This window comes from Coregonus lavaretus, assembly GCF_964263955.1.
Source record: "Coregonus lavaretus genome assembly, chromosome: 2".
Taxonomy (NCBI): Eukaryota; Metazoa; Chordata; class Actinopteri; order Salmoniformes; family Salmonidae; genus Coregonus; species Coregonus lavaretus.
The window spans coordinates 42588577-42604545 of NC_139989.1; the positions used below are offsets into that span (position 1 = coordinate 42588577).

General features: G+C 43.3%; 1 protein-coding gene and 1 long non-coding RNA gene across 2 annotated transcripts; one reads left to right on the top strand and one right to left on the bottom strand.

Annotated features, from left to right (window-relative positions):
• Positions 1-923: 923 nt before the first annotated feature.
• Positions 924-1632, bottom strand: LOC311101785. The gene is made up of 3 exons (XR_014609947.1): positions 1590-1632; positions 1183-1479; positions 924-1008 (listed from the first exon to the last, which is right to left on the bottom strand). It is a non-coding gene; the product is annotated as an uncharacterized lncRNA (long non-coding RNA).
• Positions 1633-14179: 12547 nt separating this feature from the next.
• On the top strand, positions 14180-15345 carry LOC311144126 (serotonin N-acetyltransferase-like; the record flags this gene model as incomplete). The annotated part of the gene is made up of 3 exons (XM_084180111.1): positions 14180-14345; positions 14725-14879; positions 15040-15345. The coding sequence occupies 3 exons, from the start codon at positions 14180-14182 to the stop codon at positions 15343-15345; spliced, it is 627 nt and encodes a 208-aa protein (XP_084036237.1).
• Between the last annotated feature and the right edge of the window lie 624 nt (positions 15346-15969).

Genomic DNA, 15969 nt, shown 5'->3' on the forward strand with positions numbered 1-15969 from the left:
CTCATATTAATATCCTAGCTGGCATATTTTGTACTTTCACTTCCATATGGACCCCATTGAAAACAAGATGGCCTATCTCAAGGGGCTGTCCTTAATGAAGTAGAAATTGCAACGTTACAACTCAGTGTGAACTTAACGAGGGTAACACAGCTCAGCTTTTAACAATGTCTGTGATTGCTGGCTGGTCTATTTATGAAGGCTTGTTAACAAATATCCTACAAACACAGAAAATGGAGAAAAAAAGGAATCGCAAGCCGAACTGGACTGAGGAGCAAGGTTTGTTGCTGGCCCAGTTGGTGAACGAACATAAAGGTATGTTACGAGGAAAATTTGGCCCAACTGTCACTAGCCAAGGCAAGAGGCGCGCCTGGGACACAATATCCCAAACAATCAATGCCTCTTTTCCACTGGTGGTGCGGACAGGCGACGATTGTGAGAAAAGGTGGTATGTGCTGCAGTCCAAGGCAAAAGATGAGATTGCAGCACACAAGCGGGAATCCTCACTCACAGGTGAGCAAAATACTATGGCCTACCACATAATCTGGCAATTTGCTCCTGCTGGCAAAGTTAATTTACATGCCTAAGTACTGTGTTCATTGACTGTTTCTTTCTAGGGGGTGGACCACCTGCAAAGCGGCTGTCCCAGGTGGCCGACACTGTCTTTCAAGTCCTGGGACACTCTGAGGTCAGTGTCACCGGGCTGCCAACTGGCATTGACACGTCAATGATGCAGGCCCTTGAAATGCAGCAAAGGTAGGACACAGGGTTATTCATATCAACAGTGTTTATTCATTGCAGAAGCCATTTCATGTGTTATCCATGCTCATTGTATTAAATTAATTTAATCAAAACAATAATTAAACTAGGCCTATGTATTTCTGTAGCATGGAGCCATCACAAGAACCGGGCCCATCAAGTTTGCCGCCTGAACCATCTGCAGCTGCTACTCAGGATAGCCCGGCGGATCAAACACCATTCCCATCCGCAGCACCTGCTCCGTCAGCATCCCTGCAGGAGAGAAGATTGCAACTCACAATTGATGTGTTTGAACACCTAAAAAATAAACCATTTAGAGATTGTGTTCTGTGTCTTGCATTTAACAGTTGCAGGTGATGTGCAGTAAAACTGTGGTAGTTCTTAATACCATCACAAGTTCTCAAATGACATGGGGCTACAGCTTGCCTGAAATGTAAATTTGTGAAGTTTGCCCTGTAAGGCAGTCCACTCTGGGCTAGGTTCCCCTGTGGAATGTGAATATCTTCTTCACCACCATCCTCATCGTTGTCTCCATCCTCATCGCCATCCTCCAGAGGTTCTGCAATCTGTCTAACCTTGCAAATATTGTGTAATATTGCACAGGCTATGATGAGTTTGCTGACTTTTTCAGGCCTCAGCCGCACCTCTCCGTGGAGAACATGAAAGCGCCTCTTAAGCTGGCCTATGCCACGCTCCACCACCGCTCTTGTTGTCTTGTGGGCCCTACAATAGAATACAGACCTTTAATTATTTTATGGAAATATTGCACTACTTGGATGCTCTAACATATTGCTTGCATTTCATTTCCATGATTTTTGTATTGTTTGGCTTACCTGTTATAGTTTAGTTGGGGCCCTTGGCGTGGCTGGAGGTAAGGTGTAAGGAGCCATGGTTTGCATGGGTAGCCACTGTCCCCTAACAAGTGGCAATTAGCTGGCACATAGCGTCTCTCAAAAAGCTGTCTGATGCCACTCTCGGAGAGCATTCTCGCATCATGTGTGGAGCCTGGCCATTTAGCCACAATGTCCAAAATCTTCCAGGCCGCATTGAACACTATTTGCACATTGATGCTGTGGAAATTCTTCCTGTTAACAAAGACAGCCTCGTCCTCTGATGGCGCAATTATTCTCACATGTGTTCCATCAATTACACCCACAACGCCAGGGAATCCTGCAATGTCCATAAATGCCCTTTTATGTGTGTGTAAAGTGCGGGCATCCAGCGGGAATGAAACAAATTGTGTCACAATATTAGGTTGTGACAAAGCTGTCAGTGTTTGGGTGATGACTCTGCTGACGGAGGATTGGGACAGACCCAAGTCATCACTGCTGCATTGTTGCATTTTCCCTGTTGCCAAATACCTCAGGGTTGTGATTACTTTCTTCTCCGGTGTAATAGCGTTGTGGCGTCGAGTTGGTGAAGTAATTGCATCTCTAAGGAGATCCACCACAAACATGATTCCTGCACGATCCAATCTGTAGCGTCTCAATAATTCCCTGTCATCCAGTGTTTGCAGGACATCTCTCCTGCCTCCTCTGTTGGCCATTTTGTGCAGCTGCTTAGGGTAACTCCTAAGCCACTAAAAGTCCTCTTCCCTGCTCTTAGCAGATCTCGCCTTAGGAGCCCTTTTAAGCGCTAGGACTCTTGAGGAATAGCTTTTATATTAACTGGGATTTTCGTGTCACTTTTAGGGGAAATTCTAAGAAAACGTCATGCCTCTGAGAATTTTCTTAGAATTTGGCCGCTAGGAGCCACTTTTTGCACAAAAATTCTTTAGAGATACGGGCCCTGATGTTTGTGAGTGCAGTACAATTTATTATGGATTCCGGAAACTGTGGCTCTGCATGGAAGGACTTCCTGGAAGGACTATTCTGCTTTTGAAAATGTTTTATGTAACTGCCATTCACAAAACGTTATTAACCAGACTATACTGTGTATATACCGAATAACAAAGCTCATATTGTGGACCAATTTTCAACCACTAACAACAACATTCTAAATGTAAAATCACCCGAATATTAACACATTGCAGAAATGATAGAGGCAAACAAAAGATGTAAAAAGCCACACTCCACCATTGATCAAGATAGTGCAAACGGTGGCCTTTCTTGCAGAAGAGATCAGTGGGATTCATTAAAAGTGATGTAATTAGCTGGGACTACACCTGTCCCCGGCAGGCTGTTGATCTACCATACAGTACATCTGCCTGCCTATTGTGATTGGCCAAGAGGCACTGCAGGGAGGTGTGTGCTGTGTGTGCAGCTCCCAGAAGTCCCCTCTCCTCTCCATCAGCGCTACTTTAAATATTCATGCTGGATCAACAGTGGATCGGCAGCCTCACAGGTCCAGAAACACAATCCTTCTCCTGGGTTTTCTCCTTCCCTGCTTTGGGAGGCAGAGGTCTATGGTGGCAGACCTGTTATGGGCCGTTATCACACGCATACACACAAACAGAGCACACACAGTAAGCCATCATCATACTTAATACCTGATGAAAGCAGGCATAGTGCAAGTGTTAAAGTGCATTAATCAGACAAATGTCAATTTTCACAGAAAAACTGAAAAATTGTTATACACCTTATCCTGTTGGACAACAACGTTATAAAAAGGTATTGTTGATCACTCTCTTGATGAATTACTGCACTGTCAAATAGTCAGAAGGCTCATTTTCACCTAAAACCAGGCGACGGCATGAGACCTCAGAGAGAAGAAGCTATACTGTGGGTAGGAGCATGGTTGGTTTCTCAGGAAGGGGTATTAGGTACCAGGGGACCCTGGGAGTCCCTAGGGGCCAGGGCTCATTAGGCAGCTGCTTAATGAGAGAGCTGAGGGAGAGATGGGATGACTTGTGGCTAGGCTCTCATTAATGCTGTACTAGGTGGTAGCACTAGGAGAGAGAGAGAGAGAGAGAGAGAGAGAGAGAGAGAGAGAGACCTGGAGACCCATCTGACCTAAATAGACAGGGTGAAGTACATTGTTGTCACGCTCTGACTTATGGGACTCTTGTATGTTGAGTCAGGGTGTGGAAATCTATGTTATTATTTCTATGTGCACTTTCTAGGTTTTGTGTTTCTATGTTTGGCCGGGTGTGATTCCCAATCAGAGGCAGCTGTCGCTCGTCTCTGATTGGGGATCATACTTAAGTAGCCTGTTTGCTATCATTAGTTGTGGGATCTTGTTCCATGTATAGGCTTGTATTGTGTTTAGCCTGAGGACTTCACGGTTTGTTGTTTTGTTTGTAGTTTATATAATAAACATGTATGCTTTTCATGCTGCGCCTTGGTCTGACCCGTCCTTCAACGAGCGTGACAATTGTGTGCAAGAATTGGTGATGTAACAAGCACATTTACATCAGCCAATATCTCACTCATCACCACAGATTGGCAAAGTCATTTTAAAGTAGTAGTGCTTTTGTGTAAAGCCTAGTATGAATGCCTTATTCGAACAGACTTTCATTTTTGAAATGTTTATATTGTCTTCTAGAGTGCACAAACAGATTTCAGTCACAAGGAAATCTATTATACTACACACTCAAGCACACAATTTGGCCAAATGGATTCAGTGCACTTACAAAAAAATGTGTCCTCGGCCAATCCTTATTATGGACCTTGGATACTTGATGATGATGCCGACCTCTGACCTTCAAACTAATTCAGAGCGTTGTTCAATACCCCTTTTCTGGTCAGATGAATACTTAATTGTGTAACTTAAGTGTTTGAATCTGTCCATCCCATGGCTGAGAGAGGGGTCTATGTGTAGTGGTAATCATGGGGGCTTGGTCTGGCATTAGGGTCAGAACCTGTCCACACTCAAGATGCTCCCCACTTTTTTATGTCAGAGCACCAATTATCCTGGACCACAGGGACATGCATTAGCCAGCTTCTGCCAGGAGGGAGGGTGTGTGAGAGAGAGTGAGAGAGAGAGAGAGAGAAATACTGCTGTAACCTTAGATGGTCTAATACAGGGTAGTCCTATTCCCAATGTGGATTCTGTTTTGGTGAGAACAAGGAGGCAGGATGCTACCATTGAATCGGACAATCTGAGGAACATTGACTAGAACCTGTGAATGAGTTTACTTCAAATATAGTTCACAAAACATACAAATTATGCCATAATCAATGTCTGTAGAGATGGTGCGTGTATTCTGCTATTTTTGACATTGCAGATGTATTTGTGAAAAAGCAGAGAAGAAATCCTGCATCTGTTTGCATTGAGGAAACCAGCTAGACCAGTGTTGAATCACATGATGGTGGTGCTGCTGTCCTCTTGGCATCTCTGACACAATGGGCTCAGCAGGGGGTGGCATTCCAAAAGGCCCACGCTAACCTCCCATTGGTCAACCGCAAGCTCAAGTTAACAGCTCATATGAAACACTGACTGGCTATTTTAAGAGGAGAATGTGTGGTAAACATGTGAGTAACAATAAAGACAGTCACACAAGTAATAAATAATTAGCTGGCCCAGGGAGCCAGATGTTTGGGAGGACAGACAGAACATTTATTTGGGTCCATCCATCTGTAAGGTGTTTACTGAATCTGTGTACAGAATTGGAATGGACAAGACGGAGAACACTGAAACAAGAATGTCGAACCCCATGTCAGATCATAATCAATTAACAGTACTATCAATAAGATCTTGCTTTTCTGCTCCGAAGTTATATTGGCCCTAGGGTAACTAAAGCTAGATGTTATGCACCTGTGTTAGGCTAATAATGTACAAGAGGGAGTGAGACATTGCCATTTCATGCATGTTTCACAGTGCTCCCTGCTGATGGTCTCCATAAAATTGGCCTGCTGGTCCTCATGATTTCAGGTAGGTGACATAAGCCTGTGTTTGTTCAGTTCAATTATACCGCCTGTTCCGCACCTCAACCTTACAATAAACCTACACAACCACTTACCTAAAATATGCTAATAGAATTCACAGAGTGTAGTCTGTCTATTATATACTTCCTGTCATCGTATCTTCAGTTGTCTCTTTATTGCTGTCCAATTTCCTGACAGCCATTTTACCATGACAATAGGAGTATGTCTATATAGCCCTCTTCTCCTCCATGTCTGGTCAAGGTCACTATCGTCTACAAAATGACCCTGTCCTTAACATGATGTCTAATGTCCGGTCCTGCATTTTAGACTATGACACTTTTATAGCCAACATGTAATTCATATGTGAAAGAAAAAGAGGAACAAAACGTACAGTATGTTTTAGAAATAGGTTTTCATAATACTAATGTTGTTATAGAAATACTGCATGGTAAGAATTAATTTGATAATTTACTCTAGAATTTGTGTGTTGAAAAGAAGAGACAGGTAAGCGCTGACGTGGATACTGTGAAATGTTTGGTGCTGTATTGTATGACAATATACCCAAAATAATCAGAGGGGTAATATGATAGGTCTGTAATGTATAGTTACTTGGAAAAGTGACACTGTTCGCCAATATTGCAAGTCTGGGCTTGAAGTGGCTCTGGGTCAACACTGGTGGCCTTTCAACTGATAATAAAAGATTGGATCATGAACAACCTCTGTTGAACAGTTCTTGACAAGCTGTTTAACATTAACTATTGATCGTCAAAGTTTGTATTCTTGTATGATTCCTAAACATTGTGAATGCAGCATGTATCATTTCTAGAAAAGCCCTGTACAGATCATTCTCAACACTTTCATTCTGTACCCTCCAAGGCGCCCTCTAGTGGGGAAACTGCAGTATAATCAACGACAGACGAGTAAATATGGTCCTTGCATTAAAAGCGTGAACAAAATGCATTGTAAACTATGCGCTGTCAATAAATAACATATGAACACATTTACTGAGAACCAATGATGCACGTTAGAACTGCAGCCGACTTCCAAGAACAGGCGTCATGTTTGAGTAGACCAGTATGTTAGGCAAGAACACTCTGAGACCCATAATTGTGCCTCCTGGATATGGACTAATAACTACTTGCCTCACTGCCCATTATGTGTTGATGTAAATGGCCTATACTTGCTACCACAGCAAGCCCAAACATGCTCTGACTGTGTTGATTACTGATTAGACAGTGCAGGCACATACATTCCAAGCAGGAACTAGTGAAGCACCTGTAATAATAATATGCTGCAATTGTACTTGAGTCAATAGATTGGTCACGTTAGGTATTCTTTTGCCCATATCATGTGTGCCAGGGGTGATACGGATCTTTATCAACATTATATGACTGTTTGGGTATCTACGCACTGGGCAAAAACTGGTTGAATCAACGTTGTTTCCACTTCATTTCAAGCCAAAAATTAAATGTGATGATGTTGAATCAACGTGAAGAATTGATTGGATTTAAAAAAGTAATCAACGTAAGGGAATTTCGTATTTTTTCACCCAACTTTTAATCTAAATCCAATGAAAAGGTGACATTTTTTGTTGATTTCACGTTGAATTCACGTTAGTTAAAAACTCAACCAAATGTAAATCAAAACTAGACATTGAACTGAAGTCTGTGTCCAGTGGGTACAATTTCTCCAATCTCAGAGTAAGATCAATGTTCAGCTATGATTCAGCTCTGCATCCTCTTATTGTAGCTCAGGCCAGTATGAGGAGTGGAGGCCTTACTCATAATATCTGTATACACTGAGTGTACAAAACATTAAGAACACCTTCCTAATATTGAGTTACACCCTATATTCGTTGGGGCATGGACTCTACATGGTGTCGACAGCATTCCACAGGGATGCTGGCCCATGTTGACTCCAATGCTTCCCACAGTTGTGTCAAGTTGGCTGGATGTCCTTTGGGTGGTGGACCATTCTTGATACACACGGGAAACTGTTGAGCAAGAAAAACCCAACAGCGTTGCAGTTCTTGACACACTCAAACCGGTGTGCCTGGCACCTACTAGCATACCCCGTTCAAAGGCACTTAAATATTTTGTCGTGCACATTCACCCTCTGAATGGCACATACACAATTCATGTCTCAATTGTCTCAAGGCTTAAATATCATTCTTTAAACTGTCTCCTCCCCTTCATCTACACTGATTGAAGTGAATTTAACAGGTGACATCAATAAGGGATCATAGCCTGGATTCACCTGGTCAGTCTGTCATGAAAGAGCAGTTGTTCTTAATGTTTTGTACACTCAGTGTATATTACGTATTTTCAAGCCCTCATACTCCCTCCCTTCATTAGTCCAAGTATGACATTGTGTGGTTTCTGTTATTCATCAAACTGGATACTGGACACTGGATAACTGTCTCTAAGCACAAAGAGGAGAATGTCTCTCACTGGACACCTGCCGGGCTACGGTCTGCGTCAAGTTACAAGGTCAGTCAGTCAGCAAGTGCAAGCCCAGATCCCTCCCCAAGACAATCAACTAAACCTAACCTCAACCCTACCTCTAACCCTAGCTTCATGTTCACACTCTGTCTCAAAACTAACCATAGTCTCAACCCTAACCCTAGAGCTTACCGTGTGCTTCCCAGTCAAAACAGTTTGTGCATATATTATGACAAAATTCTGTGACGTTTTTTGTTAGTTTTTGGCAGTTTTATTTCCGGCTGTTCATGCACACACCAGTCGAAGTTCGGTGGCCGAAGTCTACGCCCTTTAGTCTGTGATTGGTCAACAGTACTACTCCTAGTAGGAGTGGGAACATTAAGTGTTTGTTCTCATTCAACGAGAGATGACTAGGTTTCATGCACATTTTTTCACTTGAGAAATACTGCACCAAACATCTTAGTTAAATGTAAAATTACGCAACTAAGATCTCCTCACCAAAAACATCAAAATGAATGACAGATTCCTTGAGTTATCTTAGATTAATTAGTACTATTTTGAGGAAGTATTTCTGGCTATGTTGTTGCTATGCTGGCTCAGGAGGGACAAACAATAGTAATATTACCACTTTTTTCTAGTTTTTCAAGCGAAGGTCTTCTGGGAGTATGAGAGCACAGACGGTCGTTTCGCCTAGCTGAGTTCTGCTAGGAGCAAACCGAACCTACATTTTGTATGCGGATGCCTTAACCCAAGCTTCATGTCCACACTCTGGCTCAACCCTAACCCTAGCCTCAACCCTAACCCTACCTTCATTTAGGACAGGCTGCCCAACCCTCTTCCTGGAGATCTACTGTCCTGTAGGTTTTCAGTCCAACCCTAATTTAGCATATCTGATTCAGCTAGTTAAGGTCTTGTTGAACAGCTAATAAGTAGAATCAGGTGTGTTAAATTAGGGTTGGACTGAAAACCCACAGGACGGTAGATCTCCAGGAAGAGGGTTGGGCAGCCCTGATTTAGGAGGACTCAGACCATATTTACCCCTGGATTTCAGCCATCCACCCTCCCCTTTCCCATTGGTGTTGACCTGTAGCCCAGTCTCTGTGTCATTTGTTAGGCCAAGTAGAGCAACTAGCCTCATAAACAGCTAGCCTAATCTCCCAGCACAGAAGGGTAGAGGTGTTATGAGACTATGGTGTCAGAGGAAGGGTGATCATCTGGATGTGCCTGAGCAGGCAGCAGGTCGGTACAGATTAAAACAGTCTGGCACACTGTGCCAACCTCACCCACTAACCTCATTAAGCTGAGACTGCCAGTACAGCTCAAGAACCAATTCCATTTGCAAACACACTGACGCACATGCATGCACGCACGCACACACATGAGCGCACACACACACACACACACACACACACACACACACACACACACACACACACACACACACACAGTATTGTACAACTAACCTTGTGAGGTCACACAATTCAGTCCCATTCAAAATCCTATTTTCCCTAACCCCTAACCCGTACTCTTACCCTAACCCTAACCTTAACCCTAACCCTAACCTTAAACCTAATCCTAACCCTAAACCTAACCCTAGCTCCTAACCCTAACCCTAAAACTAACCCTAGCTCCTAACCCTAACCCTAATTCTAACTTTAAACCTAAACCACCTAGAAATAGCATTTGACCTTGTGGGGACCAACAAAATGTCCCCAGTTGGTCAAATTTTTGTTCGTTTACTATTCTTGTGGGGACTTCTGGTCCCCAAGTATTTAGGAATATAATGATATTCGTAATCCAAAACATTGAACATTAACAAACAAGAAGGACATGACGTCACATGAAAAACACGGGATATAGAGGTGAGAACCTGATATGCCCTCCCAAACAACCATTGCACGTCACCACAGTATAGTTTCCATCTCAACTCTCAGTTAAAGTGGCTAGAAGCTGCAGCTCTGAGAAGTTTGAGTGCACCTTGAGATAATTACCTTCCTGACAACAACAGTGAGACCCCACTCTCTCATCTCCTCTTTCCTTTTACAGCCAACTAGTGAGATTAGGAAGACAAGTGCTTTAGATTGGTCCTAAAAAAATCACATCATCATTTTAAAAAAAAGAATCTGTGCTTACGCTTTAGGCCCAATATCCAGTGAGCCCAACAAGTGGGGATTTTCTCATTGTGATTGTCTTTGAAAGAAGCTGCTGTTGGCTGGAAATAGAGATTTCACCATCCATTTATAAAGTAATCCTACAGACAATGCTTTTTGGTAGAAGCGGTGGTCTACAGAGCCAAGTTACTCCACATTCAGTAGTGTTAAGGCTATTATGGCTGTGTTAAGCCTGTGTGGATAAGGCTATGGAGGGAGGGGAAATTACCTTAAAAAAAGTAATGTTCACGTGGGCAAAGGACATTCTTAGTTGTCTACAATATCATCTTAATCTAAACATTATGACAAGGAATGAAAGGCTATACTAATAACTGATAAGGAATGGGCGGCATGACATTATTTAGCTCTCTCATCGTAATCTTATTGGCTTGCTGTAAACTACTCAAGCAAGATAATTTTTTGGATTACTGTCCATTTCAGTCACTACATGAAGAAATGCTGCCATCTAGCAATCACAATATTTACTAACTAACAGACACTCAAAGCTGCACCTTACAGATGGCCCTAATAGAAATGTGACAGTTAAAATGATAAATTACTCCATAAAAAGAAAATCAAATATTCTACATTGGATTAGCTGCATACAGTGGGGGAAAAAAGTATTTAGTCAGCCACCAATTGTGCAAGTTCTCCCACTTAAAAAGATGAGAGTGGCCTGTAATTTTCATCATAGGTACACGTCAACTATGACAGACAAAATGAGAAAAAAAATCCAGAAAATCACATTGTAGGATTTTTTATGAATTTATTTGCAAATTATGGTGGAAAATAAGTATTTGGTCAATAACAAAAGTTTCTCAATACTTTGTTATATACCCTTTGTTGGCAATGACACAGGTCAAACGTTTTCTGTAAGTCTTCACAAGGTTTTCACACACTGTTGCTGGTATTTTGGCCCATTCCTCCATGCAGATCTCCTCTAGAGCAGTGATGTTTTGGGGCTGTCGCTGGGCAACACAGACTTTCAACTCCCTCCAAAGATTTTCTATGGGGTTGAGATCTGGAAACTGGCTAGGCCACTCCAGGACCTTGAAATGCTTCTTACGAAGCCACTCCTTCGTTGCCCGGGCGGTGTGTTTGGGATCATTGTCATGCTGAAAGACCCAGCCACGTTTCATCTTCAATGCCCTTGCTGATGGAAGGAGGTTTTCACTCAAAATTTCATGATACATGGCCCCATTCATTCTTTCCTTTACACAGATCAGTCGTCCTGGTCCCTTTGCAGAAAAACAGCCCCAAAGCATGATGTTTCCACCCCCATGCTTCACAGTAGGTATGGTATCTCCTGAGTGGCGCAGTGGTCTAAGGCATTGCATCACAGTGCTAACTGTGCCACTAGAGATCCTGGTTCAAATCCAGGCTCTGTCGCAGCCGGCCGCGACCGGGAGACTCATGGGCGGCGCACAATTGGCCCAGCGTCGTCCAGGGTAGGGGAGGGAATGGCCGGCAGGGATGTAGCTCAGTTGATAGGGCATGGCGTTTGCAACGCCAGGGTTGTGGGTTCGATTCCCACGGGGGGCCAGTATAAAAATAAATAAATAAGTATTCACTAACTGTAAGTCGCTCTGGATAAGAGCGTCTGCTAAATGACTAAAATGTAAAATGTAAATGTAAATGTATGGTGTTCTTTGGATGCAACTCAGCATTCTTTGTCCTCCAAACACGACGAGTTGAGTTTTTACCAAAAAGTTCTATTTTGGTTTCATCTGACCATATGACATTCTCCCAATCCTCTTCTGGATCATCCAAATGCACTCTAGCAAACTTCAGACGGGCCTGGACATGTACTGGCTTAAGCAGGGGGACACATCTCGCACTGCAGGATTTGAGTCCCTGGCGGCGTAGTGTGTTACTGATGGTAGGCTTTGTTACTTTGGTCCCAGCTCTCTGCAGGTCATTCACTAGGTCCCCCCGTGTGGTTCTGGGATTTTTGCTCACCGTTCTTGTGATCATTTGACCCCACGGGGTGAGATCTTGCGTGGAGCCCCAGATCGAGGGAGATTATCAGTGGTCTTGTATGTCTTCCATTTCCTAATAATTGCTCCCACAGTTGATTTCTTCAAACCAAGCTGCTTACCTATTGCAGATTCAGTCTTCCCAGCCTGGTGCAGGTCTACAATTTTGTTTCTGGTGTCCTTTGACAGCTCTTTGGTCTTGGCCATAGTGGAGTTTGGAGTGTGACTGTTTGAGGTTGTGGACAGGTGTCTTTTATAATGATAACAAGTTCAAACAGGTGCCATTAATACAGGTAACGAGTGGAGGACAGAGGAGCCTCTTAAAGAAGAAGTTACAGGTCTGTGAGAGCCAGAAATCTTGCTTGTTTGTAGGTGACCAAATACTTATTTTCCACCATAATTTGCAAATAAATTCATTAAAAATCCTACAATGTGATTTTCTGTAAAAAAAAATCTCAATTTGTCTGTCATAGTTGACGTGTACCTATGATGAAAATTACAGGCCTCTCTCATCTTTTTAAGTGGGAGAACTTGCACAATTGGTGGCTGACTAAATACTTTTTTCCCCCACTGTACAGCACAAAATAAATATCAAATAAATTATCACCTTAAATAACCAGCATAGTGCTACATAAATGACATCATATATGATCATATTACTTTATTTGACTACAAATCTGTTCATTTGTCTGGTGACATCAAGAGTAGTCATTCTGTAACCTATTCATCCTACCCCATTCCGCCCAGTACATACAGTATAAACAGGGTTACTCTACTCCAGGAAGCCCAGCAAACAGTCTGCTTTCATTCTCATTAATTAGCAGGTGAGCTAAACCTCTGAGCCATGAAATCAGCCTTACAGCAATCCACCCAAATCTCCCTCTCTCTGTCTCTCTGGGTTTGTTACAGTGAAAGCCCACATGCCCTTGGAACATGCCTATCACGCCAGTAAGCCAAAAGCCATGCTACATCCCTTTCTGCCACCTTCTCCAAAACCCAAGGGCCCCACGTGTCAACTCAATGTGAGCTACTGTATATGGGCTACATTTGCTACATGCAAATACCCTGGACCAAATCAACGACATAGGAACGTGAGCATATTCTAGCACGAGGCTGGCACATGAGAGTAATCCAGAGAAGATGACGTGGGCACTGACTATATATAGCATGCCAAAATGACATCACCGATATGAGAAAAAACCTTGGTAATCTTGGTCACACTTTGAGCTTTAACTTATAAAGCTTAATGAAGGCTTCAAAACTCTTTAAGCCTACACAGATGTTTCACTAATCATGTTTTAGTATATCATATAATGGTTATTTAAGGAGCCCTTACATACAGTATGGTGCTTTAAAGTGTGAACTGTGAACTTGATGGATTTTTTTATGGATGCATTTAATAACAGTACAATGAAAGGGAGAATATATTAAAAACTGGCCTCCAATTGAGAAAAACCCTGAACAGAATGAAGACTGAAGAGAATCAGTCAATCAATCAATACCATACTGTATATCACAGAGTTCAATGGTTTCCTTTAACCCAGACACTGCTATGCATAAACATGCTAGCCAACAGGTTTGGTGAATTCTCCACCTCACGTGCCCAGACAGTGATCCCCTCTTTGGAATAACCACTTTGACTGATCAGGGGTTGGGCCAATAAGAGAGAGAGTGCATGAAAGAGGGGGATAGGGAAAGAGAGAGATAGCAAGAGAAGGAGATAAGGGAGGGTAAGAGCAGAGGAGGTGTAGAGACAAAAGGGACAGGAAGTACTGGTGAGGAGCAAGACTAGTCCATTGACTGAGAGACACAGGCAGATAGAAAGCACAGAGCAAGATAACTCACTTCAGATGTGTTTGATTCAAAGACTATTATTATCATTAAACCACTCAGGAACAAAAAGAAACGGTCAAGAGGAAACCAACATCTAACCAAGAAAAGATCTACAGTATTTTGTACAACAGAAGACTGGAAAGAGAGCTGCTCTACTTGTAAAGACAGTACAGAGACTGTTTCATTGTTTTTATCCGTCAGCCCAGTATCTGACCATCATGACACATCAGGTCAGCCGCTCTCCGTTCCTCAAGCCCTTCTACAGGAGGTCCCCGGTTGGTGGGGTCATCCCGCGACCCCAGAGACGCCACACGCTCCCCGCCAGTGAGTTCAGGAACCTGACCCCACAGGACGCCATCAGCGTGTTCGAGATCGAGAGAGAAGGTAAGAGTATATCCAGATTCTACTGGTTGCTAAGAATATTTGGATTGTATAGGATTTGTTGGACTAGAGGGGACTTTTGGGACTTATGTTCAACAAAATGCACATTTATCTTATAATTTCTAACACATAATAACAATAGCTGTCAGTCTCCACGATATAAATAGCTCAGGAAACTAAACAACGCCATAATACCACCAAATTAGTGTTTATCGCAGCTTTTTGTCCCCAAAAATTGATTGTGAATAACATCAATTGACTGTGATAAGAGAGCAAGCAGCAGTTGGCATGCCTGTAATCCCTTGTTTGTTTGCTAATCTTCCAAGATGCTTCATCTGCTCACTGCCTGACTGACCGTGTGTCTTGTTTTTCCTCCCACCAGCATTCGTCTCTGTGTCTGGTGAGTGTCCACTCACTCTTGACGAGGTGCTGAACTTCCTAAGTCAGTGTCCGGAGCTCTCCCTGGGCTGGTTTGAAGAGGGCCAGCTGGTGGCGTTCATCATCGGCTCAGGCTGGGGAAAAGAGAGACTGGAGCAGGTGAGACAGACACCACAATTTACAGTAGCTACCTCCACTGCATCTTTGGAATTGTTTTGCATGCCCAAAGAATCTAAAAAGGTAACCATCAATAAAATACAGGTTTTTTACTCTGATCATACCTGGTCATTAACCCTCCCATTGCCTTTCCCTACGCTAGGAGGCCATGACCCAGCATATCCCAGAAACCTCGGCAGTGCACATCCATGTGCTGTCTGTGCACCGCCACGCTCGCCAGCAGGGTAAAGGTTCCATCCTGCTGTGGCGCTACCTGCAGTACCTGCGCTGTGTGCCAGGCCTCCGGAGGGCCCTGCTGGTCTGTGAGGAGTTCCTGGTGCCCTTCTACCAGAAGGCAGGCTTCAAGGAGAAGGGGCCTTCTGCCATCATCGTGCCCAACCTCACCTTCCAGGAGATGGAGTACCATATTGGCGGCGCGGCCTACGCACGGCGGAACAGCGGCTGCTAGTCACTGCCGGCCGTCCCCACCCCGCTCATAATCTGATCAACCCTAGCACTGAAACCCCATCCACCATGTCAACATAGACTCTGGTCATCACAGTTGACCATCCAGACCACACTACAGCAGACAGACAGACAGACAGACAGACAGACAGACAGACAGACAGACAGACAGACAGACAGACAGACAGACAGACAGACAGACAGACAGACAGACAGACAGACAGACAGACAGACAGACAGACAGACAGACAGACAGATCCAAGCACCAACCTGGTCTCAGAGCATTTCATATTATTCTCCATGTAAATTCGAGACACTCCATTTAGTATGATATGTTATGTTTGGTATGGTTACATAAGACAGATAGTTACTTAAGGAGGGTGGCAAACCCTTCACGTAACTCTAACCTTAACCCTTTTAGCTAACCTTTCACGTAACTCTAACCTTAACCCTTTTAGCTAACCTTTCACGTAACTCTAACCTTAACCCTTTTAGCTAACCTTTCACGTAACTCTAACCTTAACCCTTTTAGCTAACCTTTCACGTAACTCTAACCTTAACCCTTTTAGCTAACCTTCCCCTAACCCTAACCCTAACCTTAACCCTTTAACCTAACTCATAAACTTCA